Here is a 21,981-nt window from a genome sequence, read left to right on the forward strand (position 1 = left end):
GTGAGGGGCCTGATCCTTTTTCTGCAGAGCCTGCCCACCTCTCCCACAGCCGGGGGGACAAGCTGCCAGTGGGCTGAGTCCTTCCCTTTGAGGTCCTTCTGAGGTCCTTCCCTCTTCCTGGTGGGCCAGCTACTTCCCACTGAGGTCCTTCTCTCTGCAGCAGCAGTGCCCCCCAGTACTGCCCAGGTGGGCAGCTGGCAGGTCAGGTGCTGCCCTAGCTCAGGATCAGGGAAGAGTTGGATCGGGGCAGCACCTGGCTTGCTAGCAGCCCACCCAGGTGGCACCAGGGGGTGCTGCCATTGCAGAGGGAAGGACTGGGGCCCCCCACAGCTCAGGGGCCACTCAGCCTGCCAGCAGCTTGCCCCCTGGCCGTGGGAGAGGTGGGCAGGCTCCGCCGGAAAAAAAAAAAAAGGATCAGGCCCCTCACCGCTTCTGCCTTCAGCAGGCGTTTAGTTTGCAACGATGCAGTCATTTAAAACTCCCTGAAGTCTTGCACGTGTACACTGGGATGCTGTTATGCTACACAAAGTGACGTTTTTATCATATGTACATGTTGAGGGTGTTATTTGTACGAGTGCCTTCAGTGTCTCACTTTCCCTGACTTTTGCATGACCCATCCAGTTCTGCTCTGAGAGAGGGGCTTTATCTCTTTTTATGGAGACCAAGGACAACCCAAAGTCCAAATAGCACAGTAGACAGACTCTCTGCTCCCCTCAAAGGGTCAAGTCATTCTTCTGTCTCTGGTCCAGCCCACACAGCTTGTAAAGATATTTAGCTGTTCCCTTTTCAGTATTTACAGATTCTCAGGCCCCAAACTCCACAGCTGTTCAGTTGTCTTAGTCTCCAAACTCTTTCCCAGAGTTCAGCCTACTCTCCCATGGTTACATTTATCTCAGTCTCCTCTGGCCATCTCACCTTTGTCAATGTCACCAGAGAGATGTCACCATAGTCAAGACTGTTGTTGCTAAAGGTTCATCTTGTCTTGCCCTGCACGTAGCCAGATATCATGCTTCACTATTCCTTTAACTCATTCCTTTCCCATATACCAGCTATATGGGAAAATTAAGGCATGCAACATTATGAGAACATAAACACAATTAACATAGGAATATTACAATAAAGCCCACAGTCCATCACAGCCTATCTCCAAAAGAAAGGGGTTTCCTCAGTGTTTAGTGATAGTGTTGAGTTCAAATGAATCACCATGAGAATCTTAGCTGATGTTCCAATCAGAAGAGCCAGAGGGATTGCATCTGGAAACCACTCTCAAAAAATACCAGATTTGGACCTTTAACTGTATCTTTGACCCTAAGGCAGTGGTTCTCAACTGGGGGTCTGTGGCATGATGCCTTGAGAATCTGCGAGAGGTGCCTCAATGCTTGCATTGCTGCTGTGGGGAAAAACTGGCCGGCACACCTTGACTTTCAGAAGGCATATCAGAGCTGAAACAGGAAGAGCCGTAGAAGTGGTACATCTGCCTGCAGGCAGGCACACCTTTTTGCTAAAGCTGCTTTTCAGTTTGGCTCCAATGTGCCTCTTGAAAACTAATGTGCGAGGTGCAGTTTAACCTTGTGGTGGCAGTGGCAACTGTGACAGCACTGCTGCCTCCACTCTCCTGGGCCTTGTGCATCCTTTTGACCACTTCCCATCCCCTCAGCACTCCCCAGGTACTTTAGGTGCATTTCTGCCAGCCAGGCATACCTGGACTCTTTGTTAGAGGTCCAGGGCTGGAGTTCAGGGCAGATTGCCCTAGGGAACTAAGATAAAAACTTGCTCCAGTGGTTCCTGATCCTCACCAATGACCTTGAGCCATGGGTAGGGAGTTCACTGCTGCACAAGGAGCAAATGCATGCTGAACCAGGCAGAGCTAGGGGAGGCTCCCTGTCAGGGTCCTGAAGGGGTGATTAGAATATAAGTACACAATCAAATAATAACTTATTAATTAATATCAGAATTATAATGTTTATACTATAATATTCATATGTTTATGTTAGTTTTTTAAATGGGGCACTGCTAAATTCTGAAAAGTTTGAGAGTTTGTCGAGTCTAAAAAAGGTTGAGAGCCACTGCCATAAAGAACAGTGAATTTCAAGTGTGCAGATTTTAGAGCACTCTCAGGGGTGGTTGCTTTTTTTTTTTAAACAGAACGTGACTCTCAACCTTAGGCGTAGCAGAGCTGGTGTTCTGCTGCACTGAGGAAGCTGGGGAAAGACTCCTGTTAACTCCTATTTGGGATCATGCCTTAAAATTACAACTGAAAGTAACTTTATAACATGGGATACTGACTTAAAATCTCTCTCCTTCTCTCTCTCCCTCCCTTCTCTCTCGTATTAAAGCTTCAGAATCCTCAAGCAGACCAAACCTAGGACCTCTGATGCTGGCCATGATAGTTGCTATCCCAGTTTGTATCTTGTCTCTAGCTGTAATACTGACTATATGTATACGTCAAGGTCACTACTGTGCATACAGAAAGAAAAAGCGACAAAATATTGAAGAGCCCCTATCTGAATGTAACCTTGTAAACTCTGGAAAAACTCTTAAAGATCTTATTTATGATATGACAACATCTGGGTCTGGATCTGGTATGTATGCAATGCTAAACAGAATAAAACATATATATTTGTTAGTAAATGGGTAAAAGAAGAAAACCACAATACTATCCATTCCATTTTCTCCATCCAGTATAGACGAAAAGATTGTTGTTAAAAGTTTTCCACTGATAAATACAACAGTTTGTTTTTTGTACAATTATTCTCACCACTTAGAATGGTAAGTACTAGTAGATTCTATCTACTAGTGGTAAAGAGGTTATATATATTCCATTATGCCCACAGTACAACTACATGAAATGTAATGCCCTGTGGATAAAACAGGAGGTCAGCGTGTCTCTGTTAATTATTAATAAAACAGGGTCATAATGGCTAAGTACAGACATTTGGAGAGGTTAAATTGGGTTCAAAATGGCCACCCAATTTAAACTTAGCTCGTCCTGGTGCTGACCTTATACTTACAGACCCGTCTTAGTGCTGGCAGTCAGTCTAGACCTGTAACTGTACAGAAGTTCCATGCACAAAAATCAGTCTAAAAATTGCAGAAGTTGGTTTAAGATGAACCTGGATCTATGTGCTATCAAACTTATTCAATTTAGGTCAGACAGTTGCATGGAACTTCCCTGCGCAGCCCCAGGGCTGGGAAAACCCAGCCACTGCTGCAGTCCTGCGGCTGTTCTTTTCATCCCCCCCCCCCCCCCCCCCCGTAGGTCATGCCTGCCCCCTTGCCCCTTGTGGGTCACGCTTCCCCCCAACTTGCAAGTCACTTCTGCCCCCCACCCCTCATGGGTCACGCCTCCCCCCATATCCCCCAGCTAGCCCTCCCATCCTGACTTACCTGATATCAGGTAGCCATTTTGAATCGATTTAACCTCCCCCTAATGCCCCCAAATGTTTGTACTTAGCTCTTAAGAGATGGCTAAATTTTTTTTGTTGGAACAGTTTTCTTTCAAAATCAAAATATTTTAGAGGAAATTTCAATGTTAATGGAGTTTATCAAATACAAAAAGTTAAAATGTTTAATTTTTGATACTTTCAAAACATTTAGAATGTTTATAGTAACTTTCTAATCTTAGCATATTAAAATGTTAATAGAGTAAATGAAAAATGTAATGAATATGTTATGTTTCAATATAAAGTCTAAATAAAAAAAGTAAAAATGACATTCTCAAAATAATGCAGGTTATCACCTGTGAAATGCAGAGATTAGTGAGCATCAGGTAAATTGTAATGGACCATGACATCATTGTCTGTGCTAAATTCTGTGCCTTAATATAGGGTTTAACCTGGATGGTGGTCCATAACTTCTGCATTGCACAGGTGATAATGACCTTCCAGAATAATCTTGTTCCTCCTTTATCAGATATATACTTTATATCTTCTGCCCATTGGCTACTTGATAATTTCTCATATCTTGTTTTTTGTTTTTTTTGGTTTACATATGGAGTTTTACACAACCTTTTGTTCTATCTGCTATTTAGCTCTGCTCTGTCTGCTTCTCTCCCAGAAGCCTGAGACAGTATACCGTGCTACCTGAAAGCTTGTTTATGTCTACCTCAGTCATGCAGTTGATGCAACAAAAGATATCACCCCGCAAATTCTTGCCTCTCTTGTAGTTAAGGCAATTGAAGGCTGCCCTGTAGAGTTGAATTCTGTCTCTGCCTCTGCCACTAGGTTCCTGTGTAGTTCTAGGCAAATTACATAGGCCAAATTTTTCACAGGTGGTCACTAATTGTGTTTTATTCATTTTTCTGAGTGGACACCTTGAGACCCTGGGCTTGCACCATTTGGCTGTATTGTGAATTCAGGCACGTACCTGATCATTCAGGCAGGGGAATCAGAGGTGGCCAGATGTGATGCTAGGTAAATCGTTCCATTGTGGTCCATTAACTAGAGAGGCCAGGAAATCCCAGTGGGGCCAGCTGGCCCCAACAGACTTTTGACTTTGCAGGGTTTGCTCTTTTTTAAGTACACCTGGGATTGAAGTCAGTGGGGGCTTTGCTTTGAGCATTGTATAAAGTGCTATAATTTGCTAAGTTCTCTGAAAATACTGGCTTGTCAGGTAGTCTAGTGATAAGCATCACAGAAAAGTCCATAAAGAAATAAATAATTCTGTTTTTAGAGAATGGTTAGAACAGTGTGCAGTAAAGGTCTGGAGCTCCCCTGTTGTACAATGGAAAAAGAACAAATACTGAACAGCTGCTCGTAACATGAGTGGCATCTCTCCTGTGCACCAAGTGGTGCAGGAAGCTGTGGAAAATGAGTTTGTGATCGTGTAGTTAAAGACCAGAAAAACCCCAGGGACAAATTAAATGTACACAGGCAATCTTAATTTTATTATTTGTAACATTTGAGGGCTCTCTTTAACGTGTTTAATTTTCTCCCTCCCTCCTTCCCTTCCTTCCTTCCAAGGAGGTGTTTTTTAATATGTTTTTTAAAGTAGAAGGGATACTGATTGTACTTATTCCAATATTTCTCAGTACCCAAGTGCACAATACCTTCATGACAAGGAAATAAGTTGAAACTATTTCATTAGAAAACTGAAGGTTCAGTTTACCTCTAAATATGATTTCTTCTTTCTTTGCTAGCAGAGCCTTTACTCCCAGAGCCTTAGTCTGACCTTTGAGCCAAATGACTTAGTTCAGTGCTGCTGCAGTTTGTGAACTTCTGGATGGATTGGAGCCAGACTTACTTATCCTTATACTTGTTTGCCCTGTAATAGAAGTGAAAAAATCATAAGTAATAGTGGCAATGTGAATATGTTTCAGGGGATATTTTATAATGTAGACATATTTCATTCTTTGTGTAATGAAACATTTTTGTTGGTCTCAGAATTATGTAGCTTATTGTGGATTTTTCACATCAGTCTTTGCTTAACAAATCTCTTTTGTGTGCTGGAACAATTTCTCATGTAGAACATCCCATGCAGCTCAGCCTCTTTTCACCTTAACATTATTTTGTAGATGTGTCTACAAAAGCTCAAGTTAAGTTTCTTGAGCTACATTGTATTTTCTTAGTTAAGCTTATTTCATGAGCCAGGTGAGAGCTTTCTATTACCCTGTTAACAGAACCAATTAAACAAGATATACAACCCTGTTTCAGATGTTTGCTTGTTAGCCCTGGTTTGGTAATGAGCTGTTGTTCACATGAATCTGGCTACAGTATGCGTAACACTGGGGCAAAGCCTAGGACAGTTGCCCAAATCGGTCCCTTCCCTCTCTCTCACTCAGTTATGCCATTGAATATGGGGGCTTTTAAAAATTAAATGTCATGATATTTTGTTCTGCCATAATGTTTACAGTTCAGAGTAGTGCATTAATCTGTCAAATAGAATTGAAAGAATAGTCTCAGAAAATTGTGTGCGTGTCTGTGGGTATGCTGGTGAGTTTTTGTTTTTGGTCATAGGACCATGTAATCACAACAATTTATTTTTAATCTGACTGAATAAATTCTAGTACACTTTTTTAAACAAAGCATCCTTATTCTTCTTTATTAGGTTTGCCTCTGCTAGTGCAAAGAACAATTGCAAGGACTATTGTTCTTCAGGAAATAGTAGGAAAAGGTCGATTTGGCGAAGTCTGGCGTGGAAAATGGTGCGGGGAAGATGTTGCTGTAAAAATCTTCTCTTCAAGGGATGAAAGGTCTTGGTTTCGTGAGGCGGAAATCTATCAAACAGTTATGCTGAGACACGAAAATATCCTGGGTTTTATTGCTGCTGATAACAAGGGTATATAATCTTTCCAGACATCTTTTGACAATTAAAGTTGGCTGAAAAACCCCCATCTGTCTACTGGGAAATTCTCAGCCTTCAAGGTTCTGTTTCACTCACAGCTGGACAGAACTTTGAACCTTGAGGTTTCTTGTGGAAGGGATTATTCATTTTTAGCAACATACCAGTAATGCCCCTTTCAACTGTCCCGTGTCTCCATGTCCTCCAGCACTGCTTTTGGAGGGAAGGAAGCTTCCAGGCATACCGCTGGGAGGGGTGGCGCTAAGGAAACCCCTGTCTTGATAATGATGGGAGGGATGGGCTGGGAATCTGAACAGCCTGCTGGGCTGGGTCCTGGGGAGGTTGGGAGTTGAAAGAAACCAAACTTCTGTTAAGTTGGCTCTGGAAGAGCTGGGGAGTGTGGCCGTCCTGGGAGCCCCAGTTTAGGACCGCCTGCTGGTTCTGCTGCTGGGGACCGAGGAGTCCCACCTCTGGGGCAGCTCACTTAGTGGGCTCCAAAGGAACCCGGGTGGTTGCAGAGCTGTTGAAGAAAAGTTTTTGTTTAACCTCAACAAATCATCATTTACACAAAGAAAATGTTCTATCATAATTTTTCTAACTAGTTTTGGTCGGTATTTTTCCTGTCATGTGGCAGCCCAAGGAACTTGATCTTTTCCCCCTGTTTTGTGAAAGCACAGAGATGTGAGTTTAACAGTTTGAAGGAATAATTAGTAAAGTTCAAGTGGATAATGGTCACTTTGACTGTGATATCAAATTCCTTTGCTGAGGTTCTGCCGTGACCTTCAGGGCAAGGAAATGTCTCTTGCATGGAGCCATGGAGCTCCGCACAGGTGTAGGGGTCTGCCTGTATGGCACCCAGTGCAGATCATAGGCCTTAGTGTCTTGTGTCAAGACTAGGGTGGCCACCGAGGTACCTCAAGAATAGAGGACAGTTGCATTTAGCAGAGCAGTGAAAAATAGAGGACATAAAGGGATCCAGTATCGTATCAATAGAGGACAGATGACCAGAAAACTGGACTCTCCTCTATAAAACCAGACGAATGGCAACCCTAGTCAAGGCTTACATGAGTCTTGTCAGTATTAGGCAGTTTGTCAATCTGAAGGTATCTGGTAAAATAATACTGAAAGGCTTTTTCCTGTTCCGAATGTGATAATCAATCTGTGTAACTGTTTTATACTCCCCAGAGCTAATGCTATTGCATTAGATCAATTTCCATATGTAATTTCATACCAAGAAAAATGGCATGGGAATGTTTTGAAATCCAGGATTTCCATACTTGGATCTTTTTAGGTTCTGTTTAGACCTAGGCCTGGTTTTCTACCTGTCAAAGACTGTAGGATTTGATCATGATCTTGCAGAAGCTGCAGAACAATGAAGTTCCACTTCCTGGGCTGCTTTGGTTATTGGTACTGACATCAACTCCTATGAGGAGAATAGAGCATAGCTCATTCTTTTATATTCAGAATTGTTCCCATTGTTCCCTGTTTGGTTGGTGAGTGCTGAAAAAGCTTGAAATGCTGGCTGTGAATATATTGGTATTGTGATTATTTTTATCTTGTGTAGTTTTCCAGATGCATAATGCAAGACAGCCTTCTTTAGTTGATATGGTGGTCCACTTAAAACTGTGGGCATTCAAAACATTCCTGTGGTGGGGAGCAAAATGTATATAGTTAAACTGGTATTTAAAATATTCACTTCACCTTGAAATAACTGAATCTCTTGCTAATTTTTAAAGCTAATTTATACATATAGTTCAGAAACGTTTTTTTCTTTTGATAGACAATGGAACTTGGACTCAGCTCTGGCTTGTGTCTGAATATCATAACCAAGGCTCCTTGTTTGATTATTTAAACAGAAATACTGTGACAATAGATGGGATGATTAAATTGGCACTTTCAATAGCCAGTGGCCTAGCACATCTTCACATGGAAATAGTTGGTACAAAAGGTATTTATTTCTCTATAATATATTCTTTAAAAAAAGATGAGGGGAAAATGTGGGTGATATTTCCATAAATGTCTATTAGTTACAAGATGCACTAAAGAATTCTTTGATAAAGAGCTTGATTCATTAGTACTTATTTTAAAGTGATACTTAAAACATTATTCAATTTGTTTCCCAATGCTCGTATAAATGGAAAGAAAAGCACATAACATTCTCAACTGAGCTTATGATGCAGTCACCTGCCAAACCATCCAGTTATTACTATTCTTGAGTACAGTTCTATAGTACATTGAAAATAAACCAGGAGTAACATAGAACAAATATAACTTAATATCAAACAATACAAAGTATTGAATTGTGTTAATTATAATTTTAATTACATTTTCAATGGAAGGTTTATTTAGCTGAAGCTGCCATGTCTCCAGTCTGATGAATAGGAGTGCTACAGGAGAATATTGTAAAATTTAGGTCACGCTTGCTTCAGGGTGCCTGAAGTGTTTGAGTATGCTCAGTGGAGTCTGTCTACTGTTGACTAGTGTTAGTACTTATCTATTCAAACACTAGGATACCAGTGGTATGTACCGGGTTATTGCATGCCTGAATAGAGTAGGAGTGTGGATTATGGGAAACTTTGTGGTCCTGAAATAGGATTTAAGAGTAAAAGGAATGTCTGGATGAAAGAAGCTTTTATTGTGTGTCTGTGGTAAGTAATGGCAGGTAGAGTCTAATTTGTGCTAAACTGAGAAGGAAAATGGCAATAGGCCTGGTTTTTTTGGGAGGGGGGTGTTAGTTTTTTTTATTTTTATTTTTTTTCCATATTAACATTCATCATAATGGTTGGGTGTTTTCTTCTGTTGTTGTTTTTTGGTGGTGTTACCAGGCAAACCAGCTATTGCACACAGAGATATGAAATCCAAAAACATCTTGGTGAAAAAAAATGAAACCTGTGCCATTGCAGACTTGGGGTTGGCTGTTAAGCATGATTCTGTATTGAACACAATTGACGTACCTCTGAATCCTAGAGTGGGAACAAAGAGGTAAGAGCTTTGATGCATTTGATAAAGAAAGGTATTAAGGGAGAACCACCAGAGGGAGTTCAGGCTTTTCCACTTCTGTGCAGTTTTCAAGCACTGTATGAAGTATGGGGCATTCCTTTTCTTCCACTCTCAGGCTTTCCTTTCAAGCTCTGCTCGGACTCTTTTCTCAGGGCGGATCCGGATCCTAAATCTGGGCATTGTATGAGGGAATTGTTAAGGAGGATGAAAGGTCAGGGCTCTTTCAAATTCAGTATGGCAATAGACGGCAAAGGTAGCCATATAAGGAGATTGTCTCAAACTTTCCCTTGGCCATAAAATTATATGGGATGTCTCTGAATTTAAAGAGAGAGCAACCACATAATAGACAATGATCCTGCTCATAAATTTGGATGTTAGATAACAAGTTGGCTTCTTTTGGTTGGCCTACGTAGCCATTGATGTTAAATATCTAGATGTTAATAAAATCCTTAAGCATGGCTCTAGGTCCTAGTTCTGTCCAGAACAGTGATTCTCATCTGGGGTGCCACAGTAAACCTATTGCAAGATGAAATCAGAAATTTCAAATAGGAATTGATAGTGAATCTAAAAAGGTCAAGAACCATTGGCTTAGTGTGACAGCAGCCAGCTGTTGACATCCTTGACTGCATGCTGAGCTGCTGCCTTTCTTCCTCACTCAGGCTTTACTGAGATCAGGATACATTTTACTTTTCTTTCAGTTTCAATAGTACTTTTGGCCCGCTAATGTCATTAAATACAATCCGGTTTGTCTTGTAGGTGAAACTTTATTAGCAAATAAAACCTCAAGATCAAATATAAATAGAGATGGAATGAACCTCTTCAGCTGAAGTAGCTAGTTGGGCCCTGTATTTGTTTGGTTATTAAGCAAAACAGAAAGATTGTTCATCATAGGAAGTCTTTTGTTTCTTTCAGTGCAAGATTTTTGAGAGAGAAAAAAAATCAGAAAATTATTACAATATTAATCAAAAGTTTAGCAAGCTTAATTGCTCTGAAGGAGGACCAGGGGAAACAGTACATTATAAGACTATGGTGTTGGCACACACACATATTGGTCACGCAAAACATTTAGCCTTTAGATGAATATCTTGAATAAATAACTAAAGCTGAACTTTGTTTACAGAAAAATATATATAGGGTATTGAGGCCTATTATTAAAGGTTGGATCAAAGAGCATGGTTCAACTCAGATGGTGATTCTTGAATCTTTCACCAAACAAACTTCTTAGATTGGTGCCATGTATAGTCAGATGTGGTCAAAATGGCCCTTTTTAGGACTTTTCAGAATCTAAGTAATATACCTGAATGCAGATAAAATAAGTGAGGGCATGGGCAAATGAAACGCAAGCAAATTACTGGAAGGTAAAGGAGGGTGGGGTTTCACAGCTTATCAGCTGCTCTATACTTACTGCATATGTACACACTTGCCTTGGGGTAGATGAAAGCTAACCTGCCCTAGTTTGTCCTTTGTTGAGAAAAGACCAGGAGCATATACACACAGACAGTTATTCTGGAACAGCTGACATGCTGTGGGTCTTACCACCCTTAGTAACTTTGTGTGCTCATGTCCTAAATGGAGATAGGAATCAATTGTCAAGGCCAGTGGTGCCCAACCTTCTGACCTTGTGGGCCAGATGAATGGCACAAGGCTGATCTGTGGGCCAGATCCCTTGGGTGGGGTTATTCTGCAGGCTGGATCCAATGTAGGGTCAGAGCGGCAGGCCAGTTCGTGTGCGTTACTGAGCACTCCAGCTTGGCCCTGTACACCAGCTATGTCTGCAGTGACCCCATGCACTGGCTAGACGCTTTTGCGACTTGATCCCACACGCTGACCTGACTCCATGTGTTGGATCCAGCTGCAGAGTGACCCCAACATGCCAGTGAGATCTGGCCTATGGGGTCATGTCATCCAGCCTGTAAGGTTCCCCACATATCTATAAATTTGGCAGCAGGAGTGGTGACTGAGTTAATTGCTCCCCCACCACTGAATTTCTGGACCTATGGGGAGCCCCACAGACTGGATTCATGTGGGCCATGACAGTTGAGCACTACTGATCAAGTTCAGTAAAAGTGATGGCAAGTAATTATGACAATCCAACATATTGTTTCCAAATACCTCCATGCCAGATATTAGGATCTTAGTAATAACTTGTCAACTGACATACTTGGTGTATGTATTTGTATATGTATCTTTATTTTTTTTAAAGGTACATGGCTCCTGAAATACTTGATGATGTAATGAACGTAAATATTTTTGAATCTTTCAAGCGTGCAGACATATACTCTCTTGGTCTGGTGTACTGGGAGATATCACGAAGATGCTCAATTGGAGGTAAAATTTCTGGTCTCTTCCCCTCCCCTCCCCCTCTTTCCCAACTCAGATTTGATTTTAAAAAAAGAATTTAAAGGAACATGCTGTTTCAGTATATGTGCCTTTTCTTTTCTTTTTTCCCCCTCTGAATTATGAAGATTGGATGTGGAAGCAGGAGTGCTGCATGACTTGCAGTGATTTCCTCAAAAGGAAATGTGGATGTGCCCTGTGCCTCCTTGAGCTCCCAGGGCATAAATAGCAGATGGCACTTAGTTCCTTCTTACCACCCAAGACTGAAACAACCACCAGGGTGTCTAACCTTTTAGTTCATAACTCTGGCTAAGTCTTTCATAATTCTTTTGAAAAATACATTCTTCAGAACTCTTCTGTTTCCCCTTGAAAGACCTGCTGTTAATGAATTTGACCTGCATGGACTGATTTTCTCTGGTCAGACTTTTGTGTACAAGACTTTCAGTATAGGCACCTTAATGTGGCAGACTCTGAATCTGTGGACTACCAGTCCTGGCCTTCTGCAGTAGGATATTTGTGTTAAAAAGTTATCAGAGGCCTTTCCTGTTTTTAGAGAGGCACTTGGTGTGCTCTTCCTCTCTCTGAAGATGTGCAAGTTGTGAGAGATGTAACTGAACTTCCATTTGCTGGAACAGTCTATCTAGAACAGGCTTCCTGAGAAGCAGACAAGACAAGATTCCCATCAGATATTAGACAAAAAATTCTTCAGAAGTCCTGTCTGGCAAACTTGCAGTGTTTAAAATGAGAACATGTTATTAGTCTGATGGAGTTCAATGGTCTGATGGAGTGGGGGTGGCCACCTTTTCAATCAACAAAAGTGGGACACATGCCTGCCCCTCCACCCCTTGCAGATGGCATGTGGCATGGCAGGAGCAGAGCTGAGCAGAGCCTGTGGGGTCAGGAGAGGATATGGGCTGCCCACTTCAGGGCTTGGGGCTCCCTGCCCTGCTGCCCTTCCCTCAGGGCCTCCATGGCCCAGATGGCAAGCTTGGAGTGGGAGGGCAGAGTGGCTTGGTGCTGCCACCACTGCCAGGAGCCTCACACCAGCTGCTTTACCATAGTGAATCCCCCCTGCCTGCCAGGCAGCAGTGGGGGCAGTGGTGCGGAGTTGTGGGGGTGCCATGGCGGTGCAGCTGGCACGGGGCTCTTGGCAGTGGCAGCAGCACCATGCTATCCTGCTCTGGCCTCCCACATGGGGTCCCACCTGCTAAGCTGCGGGGACTCCCGGTGGAGGGCAGCAGGGTGAGAAGACCCAAGCCTGCAGTGGACAGCCTGCATCTTCCCCTGCCCTGCACACAAGTCTGGGGGACATGTGCCCCCATTTCCAGCTTCCTGGTAGTGCACTCAGTAGCAGGGAGCCAGTCCCTTGCTGTCCCCTGGACAAGCCACCTATGGCTCTATCCTGCCCCCTCAGCTAACCCTTGCGGCCACGCATTCCCACCCTGGCCCCAGGCTCCATGCACTGACCCGGCTGGGCAGTGCCTTCAGTCCTAGCTGCCAGCCCTACTCCTTCCCTCATCCTGGGGGCCTCAATTTGCCCTCCCCCACCCTGTGTCACCTATGCCCCTCACCTCCCCGCCATAGATTTACTGGCAGACAGCTAGGAGAGCTGCTTTCCACTGCTGGCTGGATGTATTGCTGGCCACTTGAGTGTGTGCACACTCACACGTGCATGTGGTGCCCCCTGCATCCTGCTCCCCCCAGCCCTAAGCACCCCCTTGCAGGCTGGGGAGAGCAGGATGGAGCCATGGGCGGCTTGTCAGAACTCTGGAACCCTGCCAGCCTGCGGGGGAAACCCACCGTTTCCTGCATTTTTCTCCTTCAAAGGAGAAAATCCATGTTTTTTTCACAACAAATGGAAAACCCAGATCCCTGCACATGATACTCGCATGATAGTTGAATGTGTTGAGGGGAATCTGGGACAAATGTGGTCCTGGAGTCATTCAGCCTAGGACTGGGATGTGATGTTCATACTTTGGGACTGTCCTGCCCAATCAGGAACAGGTGGCCACCCTAGGACCAGGGCAACAGCCTCAGGAGCTGCCTTTTGTGAACAGTGGAGAGAGGAGGGGCGACAAAAGCAGCCACCTCAGTTGGGACAGCAGGAGTTGACATTTCTCTGTGTATCAGTCCCTCAGGTGTAGATCTATCCTGCTACAGCACTGCTACTTGCACTAAAGCCAAGACTAATACATCCAGTGCTGAAGCCAGTGTTAGGAGAGGCCACCTGAACACAAGAGCAAAGATCAGTGTGTTTCTACCAGGCAAAGCTATTAAGGCCTCTAGGAAGAAAACCACTAATTCTTCAACAGCATGTAAGGCTAGTGATACCAGCATGGCACAGAGGAAAAATGTCTTTACTCTGTGGCCCTATTCTGCTTGCTGGGATCTGCCCTTACACTATTCTAAGATCTGATCCCCATCCAGTTCTAGAAAGTAGAAGACTGCACTGACATTGTTGGCCAGAGCAACAGTAAAGTCCTGCCATGTGCCCTAACAACCTCTTGTCTTTGTCACGCAGCAAACCTGTGTCGTCAGTGCTGGCACCAGATGACTTACAAGAATAGCACAGACTCTAGAAAGAGACATCTATAATGCAAAAAGACTCATTAATTGTCAACATACCACCAGCTTTGGGCCCATCTGTAGTCATTCTCCCCAGGCAAGCCAGAGAAACCTATTTTATCACATTACGCAGTTTTCGCTTCCTCTGATTATCAGACTAGGAAGAAACTAGGACATCTGCCTGTTCAGTAACATGTCCCACTTCAGTTGTGCATCAACAAATTCGATGGGACTTTTAGGAGCCAAAGTTAGCCAGTCCAGGAAGTCTGACCTTTGGTCTGCCTTAGAATTGAAGACATGGAAGTTATAAATCATTGCCCACAGCTACTTTATCCTGCTTTATTCTTTTCTTCCTTGCCTTTCCAATTTATCTTCTGGAGCCCTCCCATGACGGCCTGTTGCAGGAAGAAATGGCCTTGTTGCTTCATCTAGGAATCTTAGAAAAAGGGCAAACAATACAAGGGAAGAGAGGAGGTCTCTGTACATATCATTAGAGTGTGGGAAAGAATTAAATAAGATGGCAACCATGACATAGTAAGATTTGAATGGGCTGTGGAGTTGTGTGAGTTCGCTTGTTGGCCTCCAAGTTTGATATCTGTATTTTTTCAAAATTATACAGTACTTTGACTAGAGCTATATGAATAATTGATTTCTTTGGTACAGCTGTCAAACAAAAAGTCAACAAAACCCAGAAAATTGGTTCAGCTGGAAATGAACTTGGGATTTTTGTTTTTTCTGCAAATAGCTTCTGGACAGTGAAACCACATTTTTGGTAGCTGTACTAATAGCAAAACATTGTAGCAGAGCTTCAGGTTGAAGAGGTTTTTTAATATTTAAATATGTTCTAGTTCAAGAAGCTTTTACTATAACAATTTTAGCCAAATCTTAGTGGCAACAGAACATAACTTTGCTGCATGTCCATTTACAATATCCAGTGCTGTGACTATTTGATTGTATATTGATTTGTACACTAAAAAGTAATAATAGCAGTAGACACTATCTGGAGTAACCATTATTGATGAATACATTCACAGTTACATATTAGAAAGAGTTCTTTTGTCAGTGAGAAGCATAATCAAAGTTATTTTGGAGTATCCGCTTTCATTTGACCTATGCATTTCAGCTGTACAACATTTCTCTTGCAGGACTTGTTGAGGAGTACCAGTTGCCTTTTTATGATGTTGTGCCTTCTGATCCTTCAGTAGAAGACATGAGAAGGGCAGTTTGTGAGCAAAAACTTAGGCCAAATATTCCAAACCAGTGGCAAAGTTGTGAGGTAAAAGGGATTTTTTTTTAAGTATATTGAGTTATACTTGATGAGGTGGGGATTTTCAAACCCACTGAAGGGCTAGGGACAGAAGGTACACATAAACTAGTTTAAGTGATCAGAAACTGGTTTAAACCTGTAACAGAACAGAAGTTCAGTGCACATAAACCAGTTTCAAAATGGCTGAAATTGGTTTACGATAAACCTAGTTTAATGTAATATCAGACTGAACTGATTTGGGTTAAACCGGTTTATGGAACTTGTCCCCCAGACCTTCCTTGTTTAAGTTAAAATCAGAGTCCCTGAGTATCCCAGCATGCTTTTCAGTCTGGGGCTGGGCTGTCCTGTCTGCTCCAGAGAGCAGGGTTGGCTCTGCCCCCCTGCTCTCTAGCCAGAGCAGGGGCAGGAGCATGGCCAGATGCCAGCCAGCATGGCCCCCTAAGCTGACATGGCATGGGTTTATTCCTCCTTCTCTCCCCTTTCCCCCTGGGGAACCACAGCTGGGGTCTGCCTGGCTGGGTCGGTCTCCCCTGACCTTGACACTCCAGCGGTAGGGTCAGGGGGCATGGCCAGAGCAGGATGGTATGGCTCCACCGTGCGCCTACCTTGCTTGGGGCTGGGGGGGCTGAGCTGGGCCAGCCTACAGGCGCTGCTAAGGGTGGGCATGGAGAGGCCAGCCTGGGCTGGGCTGCAGGAAAAGGGCCCTTCTCAGTTGGCTGTGGCTCAGGCTGGAGCTGTAGGAACTGGGCACCTGGATTGTTCCTGGCTCCTTGTACCCAGGCTAGGCTGGCCTGGGCTGTCATGGAGCCGCAGCTGGCTGGGAATGGCCCTGCTCCCATGGCACATCCCAGGCCAGCTCTGCTATCTGTCTGCCTTGCCCGGGGCTGAGTGGGACCAATTGCATCATGAGTGACAGATTCTTTGCAGGCACTGCATCTCCATGACAGCTCAGGAGCTGGGTGCAGGGAGCTGGGAGCAGCCTGGGCACACAGCTCTTGTGGCCCCATCCCGAGCTGCAGCTGGCTGGGAAGGACCCTGCCTTGCGGCCCAGCCCAGCTTGGCCCCTCCACACCTGCTCTCAGCAGTGCCCACAGGCTGGCCCGGCTTAACCCTGTAGCCCCAGCCCCAAGTGAGACAGGTGGATGGCAGGGGCCATGCCAGCTGGCTCTGGCTGCACCCCCTGCCATACAAGTGGCCAGCGGCACAGAAAGCCGGGCAGACCCCATTTGTGGGGTCCCCATACCTATGGGACAGAGGGGAGACAGGGGAGTTTAATCCCCCCCCCCCACTCCCCTTTGCTTGCACTGCCCTGGCCAGTGTCTGGCTATGCCCCAGGCTTGGGGTTTTTGAATGTCTGTACTTAGCCAAGGGAATTAGGCGCCCAGCTTCCGCTGAATTTGAATGCGATTTAGAAACCTAACTTTCTTAGGGTATGGATAGGCGTTTCCACCACATGAAATCTTGTGTTTCACCTCCATGAAACCTAGCAATTCAACCACAAGCAGTTAGCTCTTTAAAAACAATGTTGCTATTTACTAGTGCCATTTGTGCCACCTGTTCAATATCCCACAGTCAGAGGGAGGGAGGGAGGGAGAACAGAAGTTCCCTGATGGCCCACCCGGTGTTGGGGAGCCCTGTGGGGACCTTGTTGCTATGGTCATTTGAGCAACCCTGGGGCACTCGGGGACTGCACAAGTGGCAGTTCCAATGTCCCCCCACCTTTTGAACAGTTTCAAGGACTCCCTAGGGCTGTTCAGAAGTTGGAGATGAGGAAAGCAGTTAGATTGCTGCCAATGGTTTCTTGACAGCCTTCCCCCTTGGTGGGGACAGTCAAGGAGCAGCTTACTATTGCCTCCTGGCTGGACAGCTTGCCTCTGAGGCATCCATACAGCTGTCTGGCCAGGGGCTTGTGTGCCCCTTCTCAACATTTTCTCAACACTATGAATTTCCCAGAAATTCTTACTACTGCACCTGAAAACCTGCCCATGGTCTTAGATTCCTTTATTTTTGGGGGGAATACAGACAAAGTTGTCCATTAGGATTAAATATGAAACTAATTTCTTTCTTTGACAAGCCCAAAATGAAAATCTCTAGGGCTTGGAATAGATGTTACATTTGTCCTAGGACAAGTTGTGCCGGTATTTGTCCCAGGACAGACATGTTCCAGGATTGGCATGTACACAATGAGGGTTTAGTGAGTGGCTGAATGCGCTTCCATATTTCTGCTATTGCTTGATTAGTGTAATTCTGGGATAACTGTTCTGGGACACACTTTGAGATGTCCCAAGATGAACTGTTAGCACTTCTTATCCTGTCAACCTTTCCAGGATTTGTCCAGGAACAATGGATGTGGATGTTTGAACAATTGCACTTTGTCCCAGGATGAAGTGTTTTATCTTGAGACAAATACAACATCTTTTTGTAGCCAAACTTACTGCCATTTCCATTGGATTTTGATTCCAGAGGATTTTATTATATGTTACAGTGTGTTTTCTTAATTCATTGCTACATGAAGGCAGTAGAAGTGTTTTTATTTCTAACGTGTTTTCTTTTATCTTAAGGCACTCAGAGTCATGGGCAGAATAATGCGTGAGTGCTGGTGTGCTAATGGAGCAGCCCGCCTCACTGCGCTTCGCATTAAGAAGACTATTTCACAGCTCTGTGTACAGGAAGATTGCAAAGCCTAAACAAGTGATTGGGAGAAAAGAAGGGTAGATAGAAGGAATCATTGTGTTCATCTTTTTACGTGTGTGTGTGTGTGTCTGTGTTTTCTTTTACCTACCTCACATATATACGGTATGGTATTTAAGTGCCCGAACCACAGCACTGAAAAATAGCTTTATAGTTGACCTCAGGCAAATGCAGCTTCTGGTTGATGTTAATTTTTTTTTTAATACAGCAAGTCACTGACTTGCCTTGTTTTTCTTAAGGAAAGTAGTTAATAGAAAAATAGCAGAACTGAGCTAAGAAATAATATTAGATCTTAAAATACATTTCACTGTTCTTAAGCCTTTTCTTTTTAGAATCAAAATATGTTGTAGGTGGGTTGCTGCATGGCTTTAAGAAGTGGATTAGGGGAAAAACCCATGCATTTCTTTTTTTGTCAAACCAAAAATAAGTAGCAGAACAAATGTATTGAGCATCTTAGGTATTTTACTTAGAGTTCTGGAGAATAGCTGTCAGTGAAGTGCATTTATATGTTTTTATACTATAATGATCATTTACTAACCAAACAAAGAGAAATATTCCATTGCACTTGTGTACTGTGAAAGCAAAGTAAATGCATGGTTCTTTAAGTATTTTTTTTATTACAGCTTATCTGCAAAACTATAGGTAACATTGGTAGTATTTTTGTTGTGTTTCCTTATGAGCTGATTGTTCCAAAATGCCAGGCAAGGACCAAATTTTCTATTTTGTACTAGTTGTGAGGAAATGTAATGTGGGGAGTATTTTGTTAGCATTTCTAGGTAAAATGTTGATAGGACCTCTTCTGTATTATCTGAAAAGAATGTATTTTTAACTGACATTTTGCAGAGCATTAGTTGATCTAGAGAGTGCCTTTTTGTTGGGGACTAGGATGAGCTAACAAAGTTAATTTCTGTAAAACTCAGTGTCCTGGATAAAATTTTTACATGCAGAGACCCATACCTAACAACTTGTACTCTATGGAGGCCAGCACAGATGGCTATTCTTAAGGTGGGCCTGGGTGGTTTCCACACAGTTTGGAACTGTGCAAAGTGAGTGTCTTCAGCACCCGGAGCGAGTGGTACAGGCACTCCTCATGATCTAAACCTGAATGACAGTGGTACAGTCCTTGTGCTCTGACCCAGCTTTAGCCTTTAGAGGACTTATTCCCTCACCCAGAGCATGAGTTCCCACACTAACCCATTTTCTTATGTGTATAAATATATTTTTAAGTACAGCCCAGTAGTATATAAATGGATGGGTGAGTGAGGCACAAGCCCTGGATGCTGTCTAAGGGAGAGGTGCCAGAATAGGATTAGTGGGTGTCTTACCTTCCTGCCCCCCATCCTGTCCCTTATACCCTGTCCCTTCTCTGCATTGGTCCAGTTCTGGCTCTGGCAGATGGTGATGGTGTGGGGAGATATGTTACCTCACTTTTTAGGCACCACAAATTGTTAAATGGCTGCTGAAGACGTGTTGATGGCTAAAAGGAGGCAACATTTGCTCAGCAGCAGCAAATTTCTAGCCTTTGCCTCTGCACCAGGTGAGACTGCCACCTGGTTCTGGCTAGTAAGCCTCTGGTCCAGGCCACTGTGCAAATAGTTTTTCAGTGTGTATCTCATAATTTAATGCACACGTTCAATAGTTAAAAAAAAAAATCTGACATCCCCTGGTGTCCTGGATGGTTTGAGGCACGTGGTCATTTCATATACTTTGAAAAAAAATATTTTAAAATATTTATCTTAACCCCACAAAATCCATGAGCTATAGAATTAGGGCCACAGATCTCTCGATTCTCTGTAACACAGTGGTTGTAGAGAGAGAAAACTTAACAAAAATAAAAAATAGAAAAGAAGGGAAGGGAAGTGACTTGAATACCACAGTTTACTTATAGTTTCCTGTGTTTAATCTTTGTCACTGGGTCTTTTGAATTCCGTTTTAGGTGGAAAACCAGGACCATAGTCTTCAGTCAGCTAGGTCAGTGTTTCATGTTTTATTTTGCAGCTTTTGTTGCAGTGAACATTATTTGTTCTTTAAATCACTACTAGCAAAGTGTAGCATAAATGTTTGTATAATTTACCTTAGCTTGCTTCAAGTGAAGCTAAGCCCTACTTTATTATTTGTGGTCTTGTAACCACACTACAGAGTATGATCTAAAGGATTGCTAGTAGGTTTTATTTCTGTATGGTTTGAGTTGTAGACAAACTTACTCTTTATATTTTTAATACTTTTTGTATGTTCCAGTTGTGGTTAGTCGCACACACTATCTAATCTGCAGTATTTATTTGAAATTGAAATGAAAAACAACCTACTATAATGATCTTATTTTAGAGGATATTTTTAAAGATGGTTTGCTTGCTTGCTATCTTTATAAACCTAACGCTGATTTGGTTCCTTTTATTTTGAATGAAAGTATAAACAAGAATCTAGTGCTTAAGCCTCAAGCACTGTAATTCAAAAATAGCTTTTTATTTAAAAGCAAAAATTGTCAAGAAATTTCTAAATAAAAGAGCCTGATCCACCTCTCAAAGAAGTTGATAAAAAAAAGACTTATTGACACCAATAGGAGCTGGATAATACGCAGAATATTGCAGTTACATTGTAGTTAATGTGATGTTAAGCTAGGGCCATATTTTCAGAAAAAATTGACCCCCACAGTTGGAGCAGGATTTTTATAATAGCTTGGATGTCTAAATAAAGTGTCCAGATTATCAAAAATGTTCTGGATTCAGCGGGAAAAGAGAAACAAAATGCCTGTTAATTACACAACAACACAATGACATTGGTATTAGGCTACTGCACAGTTAACATCTGTAAAAACCTATGCACTGGTGCTACTGCACAGTAGTGCCAGTTACTGCGCACTGATTTATTCCTTAGTTATCCAAGTACTAAACTTAATGCACAGTAACTACGGCACATTAATGAACATGTAGACATACCCACTGAGACATAAAAAGGAAAATTAGGATACTGAAATTCAGCCCATTTTCGAAGGTATCTGGAGATGTTACATCATCACCAGAGGACCTAGGAACTAGAAGGATTACAAAGAACTAGAATTATGTTCTCTTAAGCAGGGATGTCAAAGATGCAGCCTGCAGGATGGATCTGTCCCACCAAGTTCAATCATCTGGCTTCCTGTGCTGCCCCTGGGTCTCAGAGTTGACCTATGTGTGGCATGGAGTATGTGCAGGGCCTGGGATATGTACGTCATGCAGGGGTGTGGGGTTCATGGACCTGATCAGGATCGTGGACCTGATCTAGTCCATGGACCTGCCCTGCACCTTTCATCCAGCCTTCAGGGCCAGATGAATTTGACACCTCTTCTCTAAAGGAGTAAATCAGAGAGCAGAGGCAGGCAATATATGACCCACCAAGGGATTTTATCCAGCCTGTGGCAGGTCCCACCTGGCCCAGGGGTGGGGGGCAGCTCAGGCTGTGGTGTGTGTGGCCAGGTGTCCCACTGCTCCCAAGCGTGCAGCAGAGCTGGGGGGGGGGGCGGGGGCGGGGGGGGAAGGAAGGGCTGGTGGCTGTACTTTGCTTTCCAGCAGCGCCCACAGTCAAGGTGGCTCCTTCTGGCTGCTGCCACTAGTATTGCTACCACTGCTGGACCTGGCCACACTGCCTGGGTACTCTAATCTGTCTGAGACCAGCCAGGACCCATGCAGGCAGGGTGTACTCAGCCAGGGAGATGGGAGGGGCCATGGGTGGGGGGGAGTGGCTTCCAGGGGTGGGAAGTGTGGCCAGGGCCACGGCCAGGGCCACGGCCAGGATCACAGGGTGATGACAACATGGGGCCAGGGCCCAGGGCAGAGCCACGATCTCTTGGCCACACATCCCTGTGA

The 21,981-nt window shown here is 43.7% G+C and overlaps 1 protein-coding gene across 3 annotated transcripts in view; it reads left to right on the forward strand.

Annotated features, from left to right (window-relative positions):
• Positions 1–21,620, forward strand: part of ACVR1C (activin A receptor type 1C) — a 92,050-nt gene extending 70,430 nt beyond the window's left edge. For all 3 annotated transcript variants that reach the window (XM_059727370.1, XM_059727371.1, XM_059727372.1), the window contains 7 exons: positions 2,337–2,582; positions 6,046–6,276; positions 8,060–8,227; positions 9,105–9,261; positions 11,483–11,607; positions 15,327–15,457; positions 18,010–21,620. In XM_059727370.1, coding sequence (XP_059583353.1) covers positions 2,337–2,582; positions 6,046–6,276; positions 8,060–8,227; positions 9,105–9,261; positions 11,483–11,607; positions 15,327–15,457; positions 18,010–18,135 — 1,184 coding nt within the window. In that variant the 3' untranslated portion in view covers positions 18,136–21,620. The remainder of the gene's footprint in view (positions 1–2,336; positions 2,583–6,045; positions 6,277–8,059; positions 8,228–9,104; positions 9,262–11,482; positions 11,608–15,326; positions 15,458–18,009) is intronic.
• The last annotated feature ends 361 nt before the right edge of the window (positions 21,621–21,981 follow it).

Source organism: Alligator mississippiensis, chromosome 4 (genome assembly GCF_030867095.1).
Source record: "Alligator mississippiensis isolate rAllMis1 chromosome 4, rAllMis1, whole genome shotgun sequence".
Classification (NCBI taxonomy): domain Eukaryota; kingdom Metazoa; phylum Chordata; order Crocodylia; family Alligatoridae; genus Alligator; species Alligator mississippiensis.